Below are 23550 nucleotides of genomic sequence, written 5' to 3'. Positions count from 1 at the left end.
GCGGAGGATCAGGGATGGACTGTCCAACACTGGAGCAGCACCAAGCCACGAGACGGGGTTGTGCACATACCAGGTGTAGGCATGGCTTATTTCTGGGCGACTCTGTGTGCCAGTGGGAATGGATGAGGAGCAGAGAGGCAGGGAGGCTCCTGACCATGGCTGGACAGGAGCACAAGCGTGAGCACCTAGAGGGTTTGGGTACTATCCCCAGGGCTGTAGGCAGGTGAGGGGGTTCCCCAGCTGCCCCAGCACAAGAGCAAGGAGGGCCAGGGGAGCCTGTCTGACGACCATGGGTGTGGTAGGCTCAATGATGGTCCTGTTGCCTTTGAAGGTCCTAGAGCCTATTCCCCGGGTCGACCACACTTGGTGGGCTCTGAGTGGTAGCCATGGTTCCAGGGCAGGGGTAGCCTCCAGGGGCAGCTGGCCTCTGCCCTGAACTTTCTTAGTGCTCAGAGATCCATGACTCAGGAAACTGGACTTTGAGACGACAGTGTGTTAATCCCCGCCCCTCGACAGAGACAAAAATGGCATTTCATTCCCAGCTCTATTAGCAGACTCGCCTGGGGACTAAAGCCTGTGTCCCCAAAGGCCCGGCTGGGGCTCTTTTCCTTTGTGCCACTTTTGTTTTCTTTTGAGTGTTACATTTAGATTAGCTTCTGGGGATTAAATGTTATTACAGTAGAGGAATCATTTTGGGGGTTTTCTTTTTCTCTCTCTCTCTCTTTTTTTTTTTTTTTTAAGTCAGTAAAGAAGTTAGGGCTTAGCATTCTTGTCATTAGATTTATTTTTCCTGGTCCTGTTGCCTGCCCTGTTTCTGTTCTTAAGAGAAAGCTTTCGCTGGGTTTCATTGTCGTTTTTGCCTGGAAGGGAGCAGCTTTGTTGCAAGCAGGGCCTTTCCATTGAACTTGAGGGTGGATCTTGGTGCTACAGCACCACCTTGCCCTGGACCCACTCTGGGCATGTAGTGCTTGGGAGTGCACACTCATGCCTCCCAAGAAGGGCGCCCTGGCAGAAGGTCAGGAAATTGTCAGGTGGTAAAATGTGGCAGAACTAAAGAATCCCCCCTGAGGTCTGATCACTGTCAACCACACCGCCCCTCCTTCCACAAGCGACAAGGGCTCTGGGCTCCACTGACTGCACCAGAGGCTGCCAGCAGGACCCACCGTGGCAGAGGCTGGCAGAGGCTGGATACTGTCTCCTGGTATCTGGTTCTTCAAGGACCAGGGTGGATGTTCCAGAAAGATTTGTTTCCCCTGCAGCACTCTGTAAAACATGCTCATTTTATCAGACTGTAGAGTTCCGTGGAGGCCGCTATCTCAGGTGGTTAGATTTCAAGATCCTGACCATCTCTTGGCCCTAGGAAGGGAGTACCTGGCAGGGATGATGCAGGCCCTGAATGGCTGAGGGCTCTGCCCACCACCAGCAGAGTTCCCTGTCTCTCTGTGCATACCAATAGGAGGGCCTACCCTAAAGGTTCACCTCAGAGATATGGTGTATGTACATGGTATGCTGGCCTTGGCTCATGCTCATCCCCAGGCTGGAGTGGACCCTGAGAGGCCCAGTTTGATCTGTGGCCATTGGTTGCTGGTTTTATGGTATAAGACAGGACTTTTGTTTCTGGAACAGTCAAATCCAAGGGAGTTGAGAACCACGATTCTGAGCCTTCTCTGTAACATCCAGTCTCTCTGGGAGTTGAAGGTATCCACACCGGGCCACGATTTCTAGGAACTCTCTAAGTGTTCCAAAATCATCACTCCCACTGTCACTGTTCCTACCCCACCAACACCCCCCCCCACACACACACACAAATAAGATGAAGTTCTGAGTCACTCTGCCTGGTGGCATCCCCATAGGGCCCCTCAGAGGGGGTCATCTAATCCAATCCCAGATACAGGTGGATCCTTCCCAGGGTGCTTGCCCCCAGAAGTTCTACTGCCTCTGCGAAAATGAGCTCAGTTGCCAGAGCCCATCTTTACTAAGCTCCCGTTTCATCTCATGGCCCTATGAGAGAAGTGCTCTTTCATGGAGCTCGGGGCTATGTCTTGGGAGCTTTCTAGCTCTGTCCTTGGGACTTTGTAGAGCTCAGTGAAGGTGCCTCTGCATGCCAGCCCTACAGATACCAAAGGGAACTTTTACATCCCTTTGTAAAACATTATAGCTTTATCCTTCCAGCACTAATGCCCGGTTCCCGAAACCACCCAACAAGACACACACCTGGCTTCCAGTCTCTGTCTCCACTCCCTGTGCTGCCTGTTAGCAGCAGGTTCTGCGAGCCAGAGCAGGCTGACCAGCTCGAATGCAGCACAGCCATCACTTCCCCATCTGGAGTCTGGCCTCTGGCTGGAGCACACACTCAACTGGGCTGCGGCACCATATTAGCTTGATTGTCCCCCACCCTGTGAGCCAGACCTCACTGACCATCCACACAGAGCTTCAGACAAACTCCTCTCCATGCATGGTTACTAAGTGCTCTGGACTTGGGTTCTGGACCTCATATTTATCCCCAATAAACTTCACTAGGGGTAGATTTAGTCCAGCCTATAGACTGATGATTTGGATATGTGGATACTGTTGGCTGACATATTCATCATCCCATCTAACTCTGCCTTCCATAAACTTGCCAGCTCTTCTGCTAAGTCATTGATGAAAATGATAAGTTGCACAAGGCTTAAGACAGAATGCCAGTAGAGACTGCCTTCGAAGGTGACCTTGCCCATGTGGGTCCAATGATTCAGCCAGTTCCTAACATATTCCTTGGGCATCCAGCCTGCATTATTCCTTCTTTCCCACCAGATGGGTCTGGGTAGAGGCTGGGACTGGTGGGCTACTGTGTAGCCCTGGGCTACCCACCAGGATCTCTGTTACAGGGAAGAGAAGAGTATGGAATGATGTGTTTGTGATTGCCTTGTCTGTTCCTACAAATCACCTCTCCGTTTCCTAAGTGCTCTGAAACCAGCTTCTTTACTGGGCCATCTCGAATCTTATCTGGGCTCACCTGTATTTTATGGCATGAATTCTTTTGAAACCCATGAAATGGAAGACTTTCCAGTATTGCAGTGTTCCTCATTCTCCAGGATTCTGTAAAGGTCAGCAATGGTAGCCTGGTGGTCCAGACCTCGAGTTCTCTTGGTGTTCTCAGGTGCAGGCATTGAGAGCAGCTTGGCCCTCACCAGTCACCTTACATCCCATGAAGGCCTTCTGTCCTTTTGAGCTAGGATCTGTCCTGTCTTCCAGGAGGTAGCTGGGAATAGGAGAAAAACAGGGACTTTGAAGCACAGAAATCAGAGTTAAATCCTGGTCCTGCCTCTCACTTGTTGAAGTTTGGCCAGTAGACCCTCTCTGAGGCACAGCCCTCACAGCCCTCTCCTTTGTAAATAGGGAACTGTCTAACACCCACAGGGCGGTTATAAGTGCTGAGGAAGCAAACCTCTGTCCGTCCCTGAGCCTCCCTTTTTGCCCTCTCTCACCCACGGCTTCATCTCCTTTGGAAGAAAAAAAAAAATCAACCCATAATGTACCTCTTCCCACCTGGTCCTGCCCCTCCCTGTGCTCTCTGCTGCTGCCTGGTTCATCTCCTCTGCCCAGCCTGGGCCACCCAGTCATCAGGAAGCCCTGAGGAGCAGGCTTCATCCTTGCTGTGTGGGGCGGGTCTCCATGGAGCAGGGAGGGCACAGGGAGACATAAGGATTTGCTTCCCACCATCTGTGCCCCAGCACCCAAGGCCCTGCTGGCCTCACCCCTGCTAGACTGGGGCTTCTATCTGCCTTTCCCGTGGAAAGGCCCTCTGCCCCTCATGAAGTCACCCTGGGATTTCCCAGTTACTAGAAGCATTAATGCCCTTTTTGCTTAAACCAGTCCGATAGAGGTTCTGCACATGGAAGTGAGTGTTCTAAATGTGCCTTTCCTTTCCATCCTGGGCCCGTTCCCAGATCTTCAGACCCATTATTGATTTGGCTCTGTTTTTCAGGACTGATTCCCCCCCACCCTGGCCCCCATCTCATTGTCAGACTCCCTCTGGCCTTGGTTAGTTAGGCTGGTATACAAACATCTACTTGTTATTTGGATCCTTTTAGAATGACTGGTCACAGGGATGCATGCACCTCACTGAGTGGCCCTTGCGACCAGCTCGGGGCTCAAGGCAGCTTGAGGAGTAGGTGAAACTTTAACCAGGAGCCCCCACAGTCTGTCCCCGAGAATATTTCAGGTAGATATGCCTAATGTGCTCCGCTCTTCTTGTGGTCCTAATACCGCTGCCTCCCACCCCCTTCCCGCCTCCAGAGCTGTCAGAGCTCCCATTCTCTGCAGTCTGCTCCAAGCTGATGACCAGAAGGAAGAGGATCTAGTCAATATCAGCTTTCAGGCCCCTGGGGTTTTCTGTACTTTGAAGGAAGGCCTGGATAGACACCACCACTACCACCACAGGAAGGATGGGACTCTACCCGTCTCATAGAGCTCTGTCACCTGCCTGGCACAGGGAGACATGCTTACCCTCTTCTTTTGTTGAGGAGACAGGACCATCCTGGCTAGCCTGCCCAAGGCTCTTATGTGAGGAAGTGGCAGGGCCAGGATTCAGGGCCCAGCCTTTCTGTCCACAGCCTGGGTGCATTGGTGTTGTCTTGCAGTGACCCAGAGCCCAGGACCACTGGGGTGCATGTTTATAGCACAACAGAGGCTCTGGCAAGATGTTCTGTGCCACTGTTGTCCCGAAGTGAGAGAGTTGCTTCAGGGCCTTCGCTGCACCCTTCTGTCCAGAGTGCCACTCAGTAGCCTCGATGGTCTCATGCTCTGTAGATCTGCCAGGGCTGATGTGCCAGAATCTGGGGGTGGGAGTGTCCACGGCCCACCTGCCTCAAAATCCATGGAATGCCCAGTCCAGGGCCTTGTCCCAAACTGGGAGCCATGGAATCTGCATTTAAACAAGCTCCCATGTGATGGTTATGAGCCCTGCAGTTTAGACCCGCTGCCAAAGTGAATGTACTGTAGCCAGCAAATTAATCACTTCCCCAGAAAAGCCCCCAGGGACCACCAGTAAATCCATCCCAGCTTCTAATTGTAGCAATGGCCCTAGAGAAGCAACAGCCCTTCTCCTGATGCCAGGACCCCTCCCCCCTGCCTGGACCCCTCTCCAGGAGAGCCTGTAGTGACCAGTGGCCCTGGGGGAGGGAGCACAGCAGGCCTGGCATGGGGCTCTTCAGTGGGGGTCACAGACCTTTGTGCTGCTATGCTGGAGCTGCAAGATGGCTCCTGTGGCCCATTGCCAGGTGACACCAGGTTGCCATAAATGGGCACACACGAGCCAGGTGTGGGGAGATAGTGAGAGCCCCTTTGGCCAAGATGGGCTGCCCATCTGGACACTAATTCAGCAGCCAACTTGTGGCAACCGTAGGCATAGGGCTCCTGCCCTCTGGGGGGCCTGGGTCCCCCTGTTTAAAGAGTCACCTTTCACCACCTCTGAAAGGCGTATCTGGGTGGGATGGGGTTAGCATCTGGATGACTGCCGAGTGAGCCGGATTTCAGGCCAGGGCACAGTCGGGAGACCGGATTCATACCTGTCCTGTCTGGCTGGTATACCCATGACCCTGAGCAGTTGCCGCCCCTTCGGGGCCTCAGTTTCTTACTATAGCAGGGCCTAGGGGGACCCGCAATCTCTAAGGGCTTCTCCAGAATTTAGGCCCTGCCGCCCAGCAAGGTACAGCCTCTTTTTGTATTCCTGCTGTAGGGACTGTGACTTCTTGGCCTCTCCTGTCATCTTTGTTGGGGTGCACCCTGTGCCCAGCAGGACCAACGCAAAGAAGTTCAGGAAGCTTTGGGTGGCAGATTAAATTTTCTTCTGGTGGCGAGAACAATTAAGAAGAGTTCATTCTTCCAGGTCCCACCTTTGCAAGCCAAAAAATCCCTAAATTCTAGACACTGGTTTAGTGTTACCCACAAGAAGAACAATAATAATATTTATCCACAATTTTTTAAAAGCTTTTTAAAAGTAGTATGAATCAATAAAATCATCTTTAGAAAGCTTGGCTGTTTTTATTGATCTCTAACATGTAAGGCAAGTAAAACTAATTGTAGCATCCAAATACTCCCTCTTCCTACACATTTGTTCACATACATGCTTAACACACTCATACAGTCACACATACTTACACACTAATGCACACCATACACACTGACACTCATGCTCACACACTCACATGCCAATACACTCTCATACACTCACTCTTGCTGCAATATATGTTAACACATACCCATGCATACATGCACATACATGCTAACATACTTATGAATATACATAGATGTGCATAAACATAGCACACATGTCCTCACATACTCATGTGGTCACTCACATACATGCATGTATGTACACACATACATGTGAACATGCTCACACACTAACATACACTCTCACCCATATACAATCACCTGCTTGTTCACATCCATGGTAACACACTCACCCACACTCACACACTCACATGGACCCACAGCAGATTTCTATATTCTGTGTCAGGATTCCAGAACTATTCTCCTGTCCATGGCATTAACTGTGACTGTTTCCCTAGGCTCAGAGTCTGAGAGAAATTGGATTGAGCCCACAGAAATCAGACCACTGGAATGCAAACATGGAAATGTGCCTGTGTCTGTACATACACATATTTATTTGCTGCTAAAGACGATCTATTAGGAGCCAAAGCAGGAAATTCCTACCAGCAAATTCCTTAAGGAGGGTATGCTCACTTTTTTGTTGTCAAAGATGACTCTGGCTTTCGAGATTCTTCCTGTGAATTTCACAGGGATAGATGAACAGCCTTCCAGACTTTTCCATGATGACAGTTGTCAGGAATGCCCGGGAGTTTTACTTAAGCTAACAAATGATTACCCTTCCCATTAGCTCTACAAACAGGCCCCTAATTAGTGAATTGGCTAATAACAGTCGCCTCTGGGGTCATTAGCCCTGACAGTGTTGGCACTGCTCCGTGCACAGTGTCACCGCCATAACGCGTGCTGTCAGGCTCTGCTGGGAGTCAGAGCTAGGGAGCCACTGTAATGTTGCCCTCCCCTTCTTTATTTTCTACTTTAATTCCTTGGGTCAATGAAATTAGTTCCTACCTCAAAGAGGTAGGAATTCCTAAATGTGGATTAGAAACAGAGATTTTTTTAAATGAAAGGACTAAAGCAGTGGTCACATCAGTCCTAGATGAGAAAACTTTTTTTATGATCTGTAGCTCCAGGTTTCAGACACCCCTAGTCAAATTTGGGGGTCATTTTATAAAGCATGCATCTTGCTTTGTAGCTCTGGGATTCCTGTATGACTGCAGATCACCTGCTCTGCCTTGGGTTGTGCAGGACACTGAACCAGTCCTTCAGTAGTCCTTGATCCTGCATCCCGGTTTCTGGTAAGCAGGATGGCAGTGGTGACAGGAAATAGAGGAGCCAGTTATCTCAGGTGTGGCATCCCTTCCTCTGTGCCTCTCCTGGCTTTTGAGATCCTCCCCCGGCTCCCCCCCGGCACAGCGAATAGTCACTAGGGCTACTTAGTGATCTTGAACTAGGAACACTTCCATGGCATACAGCCTCACCTGCCAGCCTCACAATGGTTAGTCCTCGAATCCGAGACCTGCACAATCACTAGTGCTCAAGTCCTAGGCTTATACCCTGATTAGTCTGTGGCTACAGGGCCCACACAGTGACCAGTCCTTAAGTCTAGGCTCATACCCTGACTAGTTTGTGCGTCCAGAGTTCAGTGAACAGTGACTAGTTCATGAGTCCCTGGCTACATGATGACTAGTCCTCAAGTTCCTGACTCACAGGATGACTAGATTTTAAGTGCCAGGTTTGTAAGATGACTAGTTCTTAAGTTCTAGGTTTACTTGATGACTAGTCCTCAAGTCCTAGACTCACCCCATGACCTTAGGTCTTAATTAGGCTCACTCAATGACTAGTCTTTGCATCCCAGGCTCACCTGATCACTAGTCTTTGAGTCCCAGGCTCACTTGTTAACTGGGTCTTAAGTCCGAAGTTTACTCAGTGACTAGTCCTCAAATCCCAGGATTGTTGACTAGGTCTTAAGTCTTAGTCTCACTCTGACCAGTCCTCGAGTCCTAGGCTCACAGGATGACTACTCTCCAAGTCCCAGACTGCCGTTCTAGAGATGGAGACAGCGGCACACAGGTGAATCACGGAAGTGCAGCCTGGCCTGGTTGCCATGGTAGAGGAGTGTAGGGTGGTAACAGTTGTGACTAAAGGCTCTTTGCATTCAGGTTTTGTTACTGTACAGATTCTTGCTACATCAGCTCAAAACCATGTGCAGCTTAGTCTAAATGCCTATTTAAGCAAAGGCCAAAAGTCTGTTTGAAAATAGAAAGGGGAAAATAATACAAAGCTTGCAACTAGTCATGGATGTAAAATTTATGACACTTCCCATACGGGAAAAATGAGTAGCAAAGCTGCATTTATTTGTTCAAAAGTAGAAATGCATCTTGAGGAATTAAAGAAAATTACAAAAAGGTGATTATACAGCATAACAAATCTCTAACATGGATTAAACCGAATTGTTGAGGAGATAAAATGCCAGCCTCAACATGTGTTTCAGAAAAGGGAAGAACAATGCTGGGTTGGGTCGGGAGAGCTAGCTCCTGCTTTTGCTTGGTGCTGATGTGGCAGGAAGTTGCTGGTTCACAGCCCAGGAATTCACAGAAATGGAATGCCTTGGTCATTCCTGGACCGTTATTTCCATACTTGACTTGTGTAAGGAGGTTTACATAAGACACTTCCAAATCAAATAGCTGCTGGCACCTGAGAACCCAGCTAGGACTCTGTGGTCCCACAACCCTGGAGCAGCCTTTCCTGTCTCCTCTGGCACTGCCAGGGGAACAGTCAGGCAAAGCTGGATTTGGATCCTCCTCCTGTGACTCCCTAACCTTGGGTCCCAAGACAGTGGTTCACCTGCTCTTAATCTCAGTTTCCTCATCTGTATTCATGGGGCGGGGGGCGGGGGGTGGTGATACTGCCCTTGCTAGCTAGAGGAGGAGACAAATATGAGCGGATGTTTCTAGAACACTGAGACAAAGCTTGGCACCAAATAAGGCCCCCCAAGTTGTTAGTCCTTGAGTATTTGGATAATGCCACTGCTAGCCATACGTAGCTATTATATTGGATTTTAATGACCTAATACAAAAAAAGAAGAACATAAAATATCTCAACATGTTGCTTACACGTTGATATGATAATATTTGATTAAATTAAAGTAACATTAAAATGAATTTCATTCATTTCTTTTTATTCTTACTGTGGCTACTGGAAGATTTTAAATTCCATATATTGCCCATCCCCTATATCTGTCATATGCCGCTGCTGGTCTCTGTCTTCCCGTACCCCTTGTCTGCCTCCCTCCCTCCCTTCTTAGTGTCCCTGCCACCACTTTGCAGGTGTCCAGCTTTCCACACATTGACCCTGTGCCCCATGCCTCCACGTGTAGCCCCCCTTCTCAAATGCTAGACAGCCTGGCATGGATGGGTCTCCTCCTGTTACGGTTTACCCTGACAATTACCAAAATGAAGGAATTCACTCCAGGTCTTGTAGGTCGAGAACTGTGAAACCAGTGTTCTTGCAAAACGCCCCCCGCCACTTCAAATACAAAGAAGCTCCATAAATGAAATTTAAGTGCCTTTGTCAAGGTCAGAAACCAGTTAGTTGATTGGGGACCAATCTAAATCTTTTGGCTCCACACCACTGGGATTTTCACCTTACCGTATAGCCCTCCAGTTTGTTGGCTGAACTACTACAGGGTCTAAGCTGGCGCTGAACTCAGCTTGCCTGCAGACTTTGAGAGACTGACCTGAGCACACCAAAAAGCCTGGACAGTGCAGTTTATCAGCAGTTTGGGCTGAGAGATGAAGCCAGGCATGGTGCCATCCGGAGGACCAGTGTGCCTCTGTGGCTCGTCCAGGAGGAGGTGGGGGGAAGATGGCACCTTCTAGTTCTGGCCTCTGGAGTTTGATCTGGGTGGCCTCAGGCAAGCTACTCTATCTGCTTTAGCTCCCTGTCTTCATTTGTGCGAAGACTGAATTACACTGTGAGCAGTGGCAGGGGGGTCCATCTTGCCCTCTGTAAAGGTTCCAAACGTCCATGGGCTGTCTTGTGAATCAGTGGTCTCTCATCACATTTCCGTCACAGAGCAAGGGTGGCCCTATATGTTTTGCATCCAGGTGACAACTGTGGCCAGAAGGTGAGGCATATAAGCTTGAAAGGGGCTGCGGGGTGTGTGTAGAGAGGTAGTATCACAGGGGCCCTTTCAGTCTCTTGCTGGGGTAGCTGGAATCACAGTAACTCTCGGTGCCGAGGCCCAGCTCAGGGTCCCTAAGTCTGGAATCCTCAGGGTGTCCTTCCTCAGAGCCATGTGACTGAGACAATGAGGGATTCCCAGGCCATGGAGAGAGAGCAGGCTGCAGATTATCTCACTGCTCAGCCAGCCAGCAGCAAGTCGTGACCCTAAGAACCCAGAGAAACAGCTCTTCCTATCTGGGTCACCATATCCTTACTCTCCCGATTTGTAAAAGTACAGGCTGCAAAGAATCCATTTCCATCAAGGGAAATTGGCAAGGGGCCATGAGCTTGTGACTGGTGGCCTGGGGGCAAGGAAGCCTATTAGCAAAATGACCCTCCTCGAGGCCAGCATTGTAGGGAAGGGAGTCCAGCAGCAGCCTGAAAGCAGAACCCACTTAGTTCCAAGACCAGCCCCTCTGCTTGCCCGCACTGACGCAGCACAAGTCAGTCTCCCCGCATGTTTCCCAGCTGTGAAATGGGGCTAAGAGAGCAACCCAGTGAACTGGCATTTAGGTCACATGAGAGCATGTGTATAAAGTAGTAGACAGAGGGCCTGGCACATAACAAGGCTTCAATCAATGGCAATTCAGCTTACTTATTACCGCTGTCGACTCTGTTCGAATCCAACATCCAGCTCTGACTTCCAAGTTGCAATTTTTTTGTGCCATCAGCCACATTAAAAGACTCATGCCAATAAGGTTTTTAAATGAAATGCCTCTCATAATAGATAAAATCCCCGTACCTAAGACAGCCCAGTGCTTAGGAGAATTCTCCTGCCTGGGGCCGTGCCACTTGGTAACCGCAGCAGGCCACGGAAGGAAAGGTCAGCCCTGCTGCTTTGTCTGCGGGCCCCTCGGGGCCCTCTTCCCTTAGGACCACCTGCCTCTTAGCCTCTGCTGCTCGCCCACACGGGTTCTCCCCACAAGCTCTGCATGCACACCACCAGGGGCGAGGCACTCGATGCCTCCCTGCTCGAGCTGTCCAGACGCTGTTCTGATTGTCCCTGTTCTCCCTGCACTGCCTATTGTCTCATTCTTCCTTTTGTTCCTCTTGCTCTTTGGTGCCCCCGTAAATATTTCTGTGCACAGAAGAGGACAACAGGTGGGAGGGCACTTGTATTTATGACCCTTCCCATGGTTCGGGCAAACCGGGAGGCACTCTGAATGTATTATCTCATTTATTATCCCTATTCTGTGGACAATAAAATTGAGAGTCCTTGAAGTGAATGGGCTTGCCCAAGGTGATAGAGCTGATGAGCAGGAGAGTCAGATTACAGCCCACAACAGCTGCCTCCAGAACCTACTATTCACAGGGACGTGTGGCTAGGCAATGCAGCTGGGGCCAAACCGAGGAATTTCGAATGCCAGGGGTTTGGGCTTTATTTTGATGCCTTGGGAAGCCATCAGAAGTGTCTGCTCTTTGAAACGACATGATCAGATGTATGTTTTAGGAAGTTAACTCTAGAGGTACTATATTAAGACTGTTAAACCACAACTCTCCATCCGATCCTTGTTCAGCTGCTAATTTTTAAACCTGAGTGCAGGAAATTACATTCATCTCTACCCGATTTCATGCTCATTTCAGCCTGTTGTTCCAGCCCGTCTCTCAGTCTGCATGTGCATGTGTATGCCTCCAGCCCATCTCTTGGTCTGTGTGTGCATGTGTGTGCATGGTGGAGGGTGGAGGGGTGGGGGAGAAGTACATACCCCAGGAGAAGGGGAGGAAAATGCCTGAGATGGCTTCCTGCCATGCAGCCACTAGCTCGTGACAGCCATGACTTGTGACAGTGTAGAAAGCATGAATTTTATCTCTCACATACCTGGGCAGTGATGGAACAAGACGCGAAGCTAAAATAACATGACTGATCTTTTAACAAATGCAGCAGACTATACACATATTCCATTGACTCTATCTCAGAGTAAATTGATTTGGAACTTCAGAGATAAGTACAACCCTTATTCACTCCTTCTAATTCAATAAATATTTAGTTCCTACTGTGTGCAAGTATTCCTTTACTCTGCATTTCATGCCTATCCATCTTCATCCTCTATAGTCTGTAAGTGTTTGTATGTGTACAGATAGGTAACAACACTGTGAGAGATGAATAGGTCCTATGCTTGGTCTCTACATGTATTTTGTGCCTACCAATTGTTTGATATGCTTTCCAGTGTAGCATCTTAAAAAGATCAGTGATAAAAAATATTTAGATGAGTATATATTGTTATAGTTTTTCAAAATGAGAAAGAGTTACATTTTCTGATTGGAAAATGACACCTGACTATTGTAAAAAAAAAAAAAAAAATTGCAATGCAGCAAAATATAGAAGTAGTTTTAAAAATCCAGAATCTCTCAATACTTCTGTTTTGGTAACATGACTTTTTACTTATAAGAACATAGACCCACTCTTGCCTGTAAATGAGATCACGAGCTCTTGGGAAACACACCATTCCAGGATCTTCCATTTCCCCTCATCCACGTGCCACAAACCTACTTCTTTGTCACTCAGTGTAGTATATTATTCTTCTACATGTCATAACGGAACTTAAGTCACCAGTCCCCTTATTGATGGGTCCTTGGGTGTTTTCCATTTTTTTCCCAACATAATGAATACTGTGACACACAGCCTTTTCTGTCTCTGTGCACTTGCTTAAATCCTTCTAGAGAGAATTATTGGGTCCAAAGGATGCACACACACAAAACCATATATTTATATGTATTAATGTATTTACATTTTACCAACTGCCATCCAGAACAATGGATGTATTGTACCAATTTTCACTGTAGTGATGCTAGAGGAGGGTGTACCTTTTCCCAAGACATAGCAAGCACAGGATTTTAACAGTATTTCTAAAAAAAACATCTTTGCCAACCTCAAAACCAGTCTTTCACTTTTAAAGCTCCTCATGTCTTCAAGCATTAGTGAGGTTAAATCCTTTTCTATGTTACTGGCCATTTGTATTCCTTCTTTTATGGATTACTCACGGCCTTTGTCCATTTTTTCATTATTATCCTTTTTAAAAGGTCTTTGTATAATGGTGTTAATCATCTTGTTTCTTTTTCTTTTTTTTTCTTCTTCTTCTGTTTAATTTTTAGTTTACTTTCTGCTCTTCAGAAGCTGACTTGGGTATAGAGATCCAGTATGTTGTTCATTTTTCTGTTTGTGGCTCACATTACAAAGGTCTTCCTCCCCTAGTACCCATATTTTTAGGACTAGTACCTCTGTGATTTAATTCCTTGTCATTAAGTTGTTGCTCCAGATGACCCCCCTGTGATTCATTTATGTGTAAGATGTGAAGTACAGATCCTCCTCTGTTTGTTTCAGGTTTTTTTTTTCTCCAGATAGGGAGTCCTTTGTCCCCTTAGCAGGAATATAAAACTCCATCCAGTCATATGCTAAATTCCTTGGGTCTATTTCTAGACACTTTTCCAGGGCCAATCCTGCACATTTTAAATATATTATGCAGCTACACTTATTTAAAAATAATAAATATCTAGCAGAACAAGTTGTTCTACCTTGATGATCTTCTCCCCATTTGTTTTTGGGTTTTTTTAGATGAATTTAGAATCACTTTGCCAAACTTCCCCTACCCCACACCCAACTAGGGGGAAGAAAAAGATAAAAATAAAGAAAGGCTGGTGGTCTCTTTGTGGGGAAATGTACAGCCTTTTGTATGCATTCAGGCCTCTCAAATCACCATCCTTATTGTGGTTTTATTTTAAAATAATTGTAAACCTGTAGAAAGGTTGCAAGAATAATACAAAGAATTCCTGTGTCTCCTTATAACTCAGCTTCCCAGCTGTTTACACGTTGAGAGTTTGTGTCCTCACTTTTCCCTCCAGGTGACAATATTGTCTTCTCACATGGTGACCTGAGAGTACTCTAGTGCATCGGTTACCTCCCAAGGATATGTCCTCCATGGCCACCACACACCCCTTCCAATCAGGATACTGCCCTGACTAACCCTAGATACAGACACCTTTTATCTGCTGCCTAACCACACCTTTTTCTTTCTTGTCCAGGATCCTTCCCAGGGCTTTGTGCTCTGCCCACTTATCATGTGTCACACAGTACCCTTCAGTGTGGAACAGTTCCTTAGTCTTTCCCTATCAGTCATGACCTTGGCAGTTTTAAAGAGTGCAAGCCTTTTGTTCTGTAGGGTGACCCCAACCTGGGTCCACCCAGTATTTCCTCATGACCAGACTCAAACTGTGCTTTCTTGGCAGGAAGGCCTCAAAATGGTGCTATGCCCTTCAAGGTGCCTCTCTTCCTGCCACTAGTGATGTTCACCTACCACTGGGTCACATTGGCTTCTGTCTGGTCCCTCTGCTGCAAAGGCTAGACTTTCCCTTTGTATCTGACTAGAATTTTGTGGGGAGATACCCCATTGTATACCAATATCCTGATCCTCATCAGACCTCCACCTAGCAACCTTAGTTGCCAAGGATGACTCTCACTGGAATCAGCCTCGGAGACAGTGGTTGCCAAATGGAGATTATTTCCATTGTTTCTCCTTCCATTTATGAACTGACACTCTATTAAAGGAAGAGTTTTCCCTTCTCCCCAATTTAGTTAAGATATTCCCTCATTATGTTAGTAAAGAGTCAGGGACTCAGAATTACTCATTCAGTTCTGATGTATATTCTTATTAATCTGATGCTCAAAACATCCTACTTTTGGCCCTTCAAACAGACTCTTCTGTCATTTTAACGTGTCTCTTAATTCTTTGAGGATTTTGTGACTTTCTAGCAAAGGTGTTCCAGAACTATCTTGTTCTTCCCCGGTGCCAGCCCTGGAATCAGCTATTCCTCCCAGGAGCCCTGTTACTTTGACTGGAGAATAGTATTTAGAAACCAGGATCTGGGCGCTGGGTGTGCTCATTGTTACTGGGGCGTGTCTATGCTTCTAGGTGCTGTCCAGTGGGTAGAACCAAGAACACATGTATTATGAGCAGACCTACGTAGGTACTTGAATTTATGTGAGTACACATATACATATGCATACATCTGGAAGATTTATTTGTCTGTCTGTGTATATAAAGTCCATATTGGTACTTCCAATTCTAATACCATGAGTTCTTAGTAGCCTCTCTGTGTTTAGAGGTTCTTTGTCAGAGAGCAAGAGGCTAGGCTCCTATTCTCTTCAACACAGACACCGATTTGCTTGATCACTAAATGTTATGCTCAGTTTTACCAGCCTCCCTACCACTGGGGCAGCCTTTCTACCCACCATCTTTGCGTCCCCACCCACTGCCCTCGTGGCACGCCTCTGCCACTACTGCCCAGTAGCTCCTCCTCATCACCCCCTTCCTCCAATTTCTGCTGGGAGGGCAAAGGAAGAGCGAAGGCTGAAGGAAGACATGCCCCTCCTTCGTTTTTTTTTGAAAACAGCTCCAGTTCTTCAGCAACCTGGGCGTGGTGAGGACACAGAGGCCTAACCCTCATCCCACCGCTGCATGGCTGCAGGCTATAACTGCACCCTCCCCCGGCTGGTATTGGCTTCCTCACCTTAGATCAGGTTATGTCTGAGGTCTCACTGGATTCCAGCAACCTAGGGCCAATGCTGATCACACCAAGGGAAATCAGCTCTGCTTCAAAGCCAAGATGTGACTTTAGAGAGGAATACTGATTTTTCTGGGTGCATGAAGAACACACTGCCAATAGCTCCCTTCTGGTCCATGGTACATTTGACTTGCAGAGAAAGGTGACACCCTTAGGGAGCCCTTTTGCCCCCTCTGCTGTCACTGCCGGAGGTAGGGACTGCCATCCTTCTTGTCTCCCCTCACAATGAATCAAGCCTGAGAAGAAGGGTTTCACATCCTTCAGCGTCCAGTTGGGAAAACCAGCAGTATGTGTGTTCTGGGAAGAAAGGGTTGCATATGAGATCCAGAGGCTGACACCAGCTCTGGAAGAGAGCATGAGGTCAGGACTACTGCGGGAGGTCAGAGGACAGACTTGGAAGATCTCCACCTCAAGTAAGAGTTGCGGGGAAGCTGTTGGAATTCTCTGGAATCTCTGAGAGGCTCCATCTGGCCATTGTCTCCTCCATGCGCTGAGCAAGTGGTTGTAGGGAGCTGGCCAGGAGCTGCTGCAGGTCACCTACCCCACCATAGCCACCCCTGCAGAGGCTCCGCCTTTGCTCCACTCTTCCAAATCCCACATGGCTCCTCTGGCTAGTACACTGCAACCTGGAACTCTTCTGGAAAGGGCTGAGGTCTGGGAATTGGGCAGGGCTGTGACCTATCTATGCACTCTCAGGGAAGTTCCAGTCAAATCTCTCTTCATCAGACTTCTTACTTAAGCAAAACGACAAGACTTGGCGAAACTGCCCAGTGTCTCAGTCCCAGGGACACCTTGGCTGGTAGGCCACCCACCAGAGATTCCTATCTCTTCTTTCAGTGGCTAGCTCCCCTGGGCTCTGTGGTCAGGGACACTGCCTACACCCCTCCCTTGAGCTCAAGGAGCCCCTTTCCATAGCAGCGTCTCCCACCTCGGTCCTGGCCTATGAAGAAGAGCCACCATACACCTTCCCAGGTGCTCCAGGAACCTCCTCACCACTGTGTCCCTCAATGGCTTGGGGACAGACTGCCAGGGCTGGGTAAGCAGGCCATGTATCCTAAGTCCAAGCCCTGGGTACCTTTCTGCAACACACCCTGTGCAGAGGCAACATGACAGCCTCCACCAGCTAACCCCACTGACTTGCCAGTCAGAACTCTACCTCCCCATCCCACATTGGTTTCTTCCTGGCTTCACCCCTTGCAGTTCTTTGATGTGAGTATGTCCCCGCCAGTGGTATTCTCATCTCCTCAAGGGCAAGTGCTTTTGCGGGTCTGGAAGCAATCAGAAATTAGGGGTCTTGATGAGACTCTGTTCCCTGGAAAGGGCCTCCCCCAGGGTCTTCAGGCAACAGGAGGCTGAGCTCCTCACAAGGCACCAGTCAGGGCGGGGTGGAGGGGCAGGCGCCTGGGTGGCTCAGTCTGTTAAGCATCTGGATTCAGTTCAGGTCCTGATCTCAGCGTGCTGGGATCGAGCCCCATGTCAGGCTCTCTGCTCAGTAGGGAGTCTGCTTCTCCCTCTCCCTCTCCCTCTGTGATTTCTCTCTCTCTCTCTCCCTCAAAAAAATTAATTAAAAATTCTTAAAAAGGGGGGGCACCGATGGCTTAGGTGCCACAGGGAAGGGCTGGCGCTGCTTCTGGGCCTTGTAGATGTAGGCAAGCGGGGGTCTTTGGGGGGCAGGGCCAAAGCTTTGTCCCTTGAGGGTCTGGTGCACTGTAGGCCCTCAGCAAATAATTGCTCCTTGACTGAGGGAAGTACTCTTTGTTTACTGGGGGCAGTCAGCAGGGTTGGAGGCTTTGTGAGATGAGGGAGAGTTGGGGCAGTAGGGGGCAGGTGGCTTGTGTGAGAAGGAACCTGGTTCTCAATGAAGCATTGCTATGAGGTTGGTCGGAGTGGCTTCTGAGAGCCTCCATCATGGGTACATATGGCAGGGGCTGAGCACATAGCTGGAAGGTAGGCCTTCCTTCCTTGGGAATTTCTGGACCTCCGGCTAGTGTGGGCAAGGAGGTGGGCTGGAGGGGCAAATGAGAGGGAGGGAGGTCAGCCATCCAGGACATGACTGAAGTTGCTCAGGTGAGAGGTTGCAAGAGGTCAGGGAGAGAAGGGTGGGGAAGAGATGGGCTGCCTAGGCCTAGGGATCCTTGAGGTCCTCCACGCACTCCCTGATGTTGACTCCCCGTCTGGTGAGTGCCCTGCTGGCAGGGGGTGCGTCCTGAAAGCCTCCAGCAGCCCTGAACACTGCAACTGTGCACTGTACCCCAGCTACGCAGATCCCCCACACCAAGGCCACAGCCACTGAGGGACCATGCCGTGGGTCTCTCATGGGCAGAAACAGCACGAGAAATCTCTTCGGCCCCAGGTGGTCTCAGTGTGGCCCTCCTTGGACGCGGCAGCACTACCAGTTCCTCCCTCATCACAGACACCCAGAAGGTACCAGCCCGTGTCCAGCCCACATGGTCAGTGACTCGGGAGGCGTCCTTGGGAAGAAAGGTGCATCCTCCATTTTTCTTCCGGCAGAGGAACAAAGCCAGGAGTGACCCTTTCCCCACTGCGTGTGCATGGATATGCATATGAAGTGATAGTCCCGGGAAGGATCCTGTCACAGGCAGCCTCTCCTTCACAGACTAAGTGGCAGCCAGGGGCCAATTTGTGTTTCCCTGCCTCTTGAGAGCAGAGCCCTCCCTTGGCTCTGGGCAGAAGGGCCACTTTGGCAGGCCCTGGCTCTGGGAATAGCTGCCTCCTGCCCAAGGGTTGGGGTAGCCGGAGGCCAGCATCGAGCAGCTGATAGTGATCCCTGGTGGCAGGCTGATCGATGGCGGGATCTTTGGGCTCCACTTACCCGGGCTGAATGGCATATTGTCGATAGCAGCCAGTTAACCAAGTCCTTGGTAACCAGCTGGTCCCTTCAGCACCCCATCCCTAGCTGCTGTTAAACAAAAACCTCTCCCGAACAGCTAGATTGGACCTGACGAAGATGAATGTCTAATTCACTTGGAATCTCCTTACTGCTGCCTGTAATAAAAAGCCTGCTCCATATATTCACCCCCTGCCGATGTTTCTCTGAAATTAAATATCAGGAGGACATATAATAGCCCAATTCCACACCAGGCCAATATTATCAGATTGATGTCAGCAGTGATAATGGAAGAAGGATAAGTTGATGAGATTTCATTTATTAAATAAGAGCACACGGAGGTTTGGGACTGCGCATGTGAGGACGCTGAGCGTGCTCAGGCAGAAGAGCCAGCTGGGTTTGTTCACAAGGTCCCCCCTGCCAGCTCCTATGTGGGGGTGACACACCCCCCTCCACAAGCACCCGCAGGAGGTACTGCCCCCACGTGTTGCCCGAAGCTGGCTTCCCTGGTGGGACTGTTGGCCTCCTTTCCTTTCTCCTTCCCACCTTCCCGCTCGGCTCTGCTGTGTGTCACCAGCTTTGTGCGGCCTCACATTCCTCATCTCTGCCCCCACTTCTCCCCCTGTGGGTGTGTACCTTGGAGCACCCCCCACCCCACCTTGAGTGGCCAACTTTAGCTCTACTCCGGAGCCCTGCCAACCTTGTAGTTTGGGGCAAATGTCTTTTGTTTCTATTTGTATCCTTGGTTGTTTCTTCTTTGGGAACTTTTTGGAATTTTCCAAAGGCCAAATAGAGCTCAAATGGACCCAAGAAGAGCTGGGAGAACAGGAGCTGTGGAGCCAAAACGCAGCAGGCTCATACCCTTTCTCCATCTCACTACTGTGTGACTGTGGGCAAGTCACTTCACCTCTCTGAGACTAGTGTCCCCATCTGTAGACTGGGACGGTAATGCCCAGCTCCCAGGTCAGTTGTGGCTATGCTTAGGACCTGGCATGCAGTAGGCCCAAGTATTGGTTTCAGGTGACCAGGCCCACAGGCCCACCCAGATGTAATCTCAGATGAGACCAGATTTTCTACCTGTGCTAGAAATGCTGGAAATCTGGGCATAGAAGCATACCCCTTGTCATCGCCCCCCCTCCCCCATAGCCTGCCCCTCAGCCCAGGAGCATGTGGATGAGCTCTGCAGATCTGGTCATGAATGAGAGTTCCCCCACTCATTAATGAGGTGAAGCCAGTCAGAGCTACCCAGTGCTTCTTTAACTGGTGACCACAATGGGGTGGCAGAGGTGAGACTCTGTGTCAACCACAGCGCCTGGAACTTGATGAATACTCATTGAAGTGTGGCTCCTGTGGCCAAGGAGCCCTCTGTCACTGACAGGGGCACATTGCACCTGGTTAGAGGGTAACTAGTGATTTCACCTGCCTCCCACTAACACCCTCCCCGCGACCACCATTCAGCACTCCCAGCTCTGCCTCCCAAGACTGGATCAAACCTTTCCTGCAGGAGTGACTGCATGCATTTCCTGGAGCAGCTGTGACAAAGCACCGCACTCAGGAGCCTTCAAACAGAACCAGCTATTGTGCCTTCCGCTGGGCTTCTGGTGTTGCCCGCAGGCCTTGGTGCTCCTTGATTTGCAGGTGTGTCACTCCGGTCTGTGCCTCTGTGGTCACATGGCCTTCTTCCTCCTGGTGCATCTGTGTCTCTGTGTCTCTCCTTATAGAGAGAGAGTTGGGGTCCTCCCCAGCCCAGAATGACCTCTTCCTAACTATCTGCAATAACCCGTTGCCCATTAAGTTTGCACTCGGATGCTCCCAAGGACGTGAATTTTGGCGGGAGGCTCTCCGATCCACTGAGTTACGTGTGTGTCCACATACTTCCCGGGAGCCCTTGACCCCAGCGGTCTCATCACCTTGTCTTCTCTAGGCAACAGTCTTTTGTCTACAAGTGGCAGACACTCAACCCTAGCTCCCCTCAGCCAAAGCTGGTGCTACAGGAAAGCTAAAAAGTCGCTAGCTGAGAAGTTCAGATGATGTGAGGGTCTGTTCCATGTGGGCCATGGCCATGGCTGTCAGGCCCAGTTCCTTTTCTCCTTGCAGGGCGTGGTTTTAGCCCTGGAGCTTTCACTGGGCCCATGGAGTTGTAGGGCTGTGCTAGCCTGGGCTCAGTGGTGTGGACCAAAGCCCGCCTCCCTGGCCAGTGAGGGCAGAGCATGTGGAAGGATGTGGAACTGCTGGAAGCTGTGGTGGGTGCGTCTGCTTCATCTGGTGGTCTTGCCCTGTGACTTGGGTACAATGATAGATGAATGCATGGGACACTTGCTGCTTTCTAAAGCTGAGTTCCCTTCCCTCCTGATCCCCCTGTGTGGCAGTCTTAGGAATGGTCTTCTGGGCCCTCCCTTATGTGGAGAGAGGCTGGTAGGTGTGGCCGAATCCAGTGGTGTGTGTGCGGTTGGAATGCATCAAGGAGGTCCCTGCAGTTAAGGAAGGCTACTCGGGCTTTGCCCCATGGGGGCGGGGGGGCAAGATCAGACAGAAGGACCAGACACAGACAGAAGCACCTGGCTCCATAGGGCATGTCTGGGATACTTCCCTGTGGTTCACTTGTGTCTTGGGGGAAATGAGAGCCAGGCCAAAAGGCCAGCAGGCCCCTTAAGGCCCGAGACTAACCCCCTCACTCAGCTTGTAAGGTGCTGGGGAAGCAGCCTCACCTCTTAGGGCATTCAGGCTCGTGGTCTAGTGATACCAACTGCATGGCTAAGCATAGATGATCCCACCAGGGTGTGTGGGGCTGCTCAAGGGCCAGGGGAACACAGCGGGCATCAGGCCTAGAGGAAGGCTCAGACCTGATTACTGGGTCTGCTTGTCAGAGGATGAGCGTGAGCAAGCTGCTAGGTCTCTCTGAGCCACTTTCTTCATTTAACATAAACTAAGGGAAAGTCTTGTTCCCGCCTTATAAAATTCTTCTGGTGATTAAACGAGGTAATGCTTAGCACAGGTTCCAGTGAGCTGTAATCACCCAAGAAAAAGGTTTTTAAACTGGCTTGCTTTTTTTTTTTTAGAAATCTGGCCTGCTTTATGTTCTAGAAAAATCACCAATTACAGGAAAGAGGAGGGGTAAAGAGAAGGTAAGGAGGAGTTTAAGCATCTGTTGTCATAATGATGGGGACGAGGAAATAGATGGGGGGCTTCTGGGAGACAAATCCTGGGGCACCTTTGGTGTGGTGGGGAGGTGGGAGTGAGTTGTGAGGGAAGTCAGGGACGACTGGGCACCCGGCCCGTCTGGCCAGTTTAAGAGTGCAGGAGGCAAAGTGTGCTGTAGTGAGAACCAGGCCCGCTTGGTCCCGGTGGGCTGCCCAGCCACCAGTGCCCACAACAGCCTAGAGCTCTGCCATGGAGCATGGACTGGGGGCCCCAGTGCTGTGGGGACAACAGCGGTCACAGCTCACAGTGAGCAGAGGAGAGGGGCTAGTGGAGTAGAGTCGGAACAGGGCCTCCCAGTCTCTGGGGATTGGTGATGCTGCTGGCCATAGCAGGACTGTGCCAATGGCCCCGAGCCTGAAGAGCCTCACAAGGCTGACCAGGGGACCAGTCAGTGCTAGGTAGGGGAGCTCCGGGCAGTGCTTCTTAGAAAGGAGAGCGGCTGACAGGGAGGCAAGAGGCACACATGGTTTGGGCTTGAAAATTTTTTCAACTTTTTGGAAAAACGAGTGTGTTGGTGGACAAAGTAGAATGAGAAGCCAGGGATGCCATGGTGAAGAGGTGGCTCTGTGCGCGTAGGGCAGTGAGGCCAGTGCACGAGACACGAGGAAGAAGACCATGAGGCTATAGGGAGGGGCTCAGGTGAAGGAAGCTGGTGAGGCAAATGAGAGGCCAGGGGAGCTCAGGGAGACTAAGGGGAGAGGAAGACCCTCTAGAAGGATCATTATGGCCAATGAGAAGGCCTAGGGGTCCCTACTGTGAGAACCACTCAGATGAGGGGCAGGGGAGGCCCTCAAATGGGAGACAGTCAAATGGGGCTTCTACAAACAGGAGCCAGAGGCTCAGTGGAGCGTCTGAGGGAGAATAAAAGACCTTTGGCAATGCAGGATGGTTGGAAGGGATAGCAGTGAGTGCCATCTAGGTGTGCCCAGGTATACGGGTAAGTTAGATCACCAGGAGCCAGATAATGAGTTTCTGAGCTGTTTGGGATGTGGAATGGATACACCTTCAGTTTCCAGTTTGAACAGAGAAAGGCAGGGCTGGCTTAATTAGAGGCCAAAGGGATACATTAAGAATGAAGGCAGGAGCAGCTATATAGACTGAGGGTGGGAGAAACATCTAGAATGAAGGCAGGGGAAGCCATCTAGACTGAAGGTGGGAGAAACAACTAGGATGAAGGGAAACATCTAGAATGACTCCAAGTTTCCAACTCAGGTGGCTGGCTAGAAGGATAGCCATGCCTGCCATTCATGAAAGCAGGAAATTAGGGAAGGAGAGGGGTTCCTTGGTGCTAGACGGTGAATTCCATTAAGGAAATGAGGCATCGGTATAACACAGGGTGCTTGGCTTGAAGCCTCCAGGGGCCTGATGGATTCCAAAGTCTTGAGGTCCATAGAGTAACTGTGGAATGGACCTGGGGATTGGAAGTGGGAGGAGGAGAAGTTCCAGGTTGGGTGGGAGTGATGGATGAGCTAGCTTGGGGGTTGCATGGCAACGGTAAAGGAGTACAGGGCCTGTGTGCCCAGACAGGGAGGGGAGGGGAGCAGGCGACCCAGAGGTGGAGGGGTTCCCAGCATGTGGTGCCCAGTGGTGAGAGCAACTCCCGCTTTTAAGACAGGGAGCTGGGC

General features: G+C 49.9%; 1 protein-coding gene across 7 annotated transcripts in view; it reads left to right on the top strand.

The window, feature by feature from the left end:
- The window catches only part of CHCHD6 (coiled-coil-helix-coiled-coil-helix domain containing 6), a 246815-nt gene that overhangs the window by 215928 nt on the left and 7337 nt on the right, over nt 1-23550 (top strand). For 2 of the 7 annotated variants that reach the window (XM_059161932.1, XM_059161930.1), the window contains one exon: nt 15225-15275. The exons of 4 other annotated variants lie outside the window; for them this stretch is intronic. In XM_059161932.1, coding sequence (XP_059017915.1) covers nt 15225-15275 — 51 coding nt within the window. Of the gene's footprint in view, nt 1-15224; nt 15276-21783; nt 21850-23550 lie in introns of all 7 variants that reach the window. One more of the 7 variants, XM_059161936.1, reaches the window with a different exon arrangement.

The sequence above is a fragment of the Mustela lutreola genome, chromosome 2 (assembly GCF_030435805.1).
Source record: "Mustela lutreola isolate mMusLut2 chromosome 2, mMusLut2.pri, whole genome shotgun sequence".
Classification (NCBI taxonomy): Eukaryota; Metazoa; Chordata; class Mammalia; order Carnivora; family Mustelidae; genus Mustela; species Mustela lutreola.
Note: the sequence above shows the minus strand (reverse complement) of the source record. Positions and strands in the feature narration are given on the sequence as shown.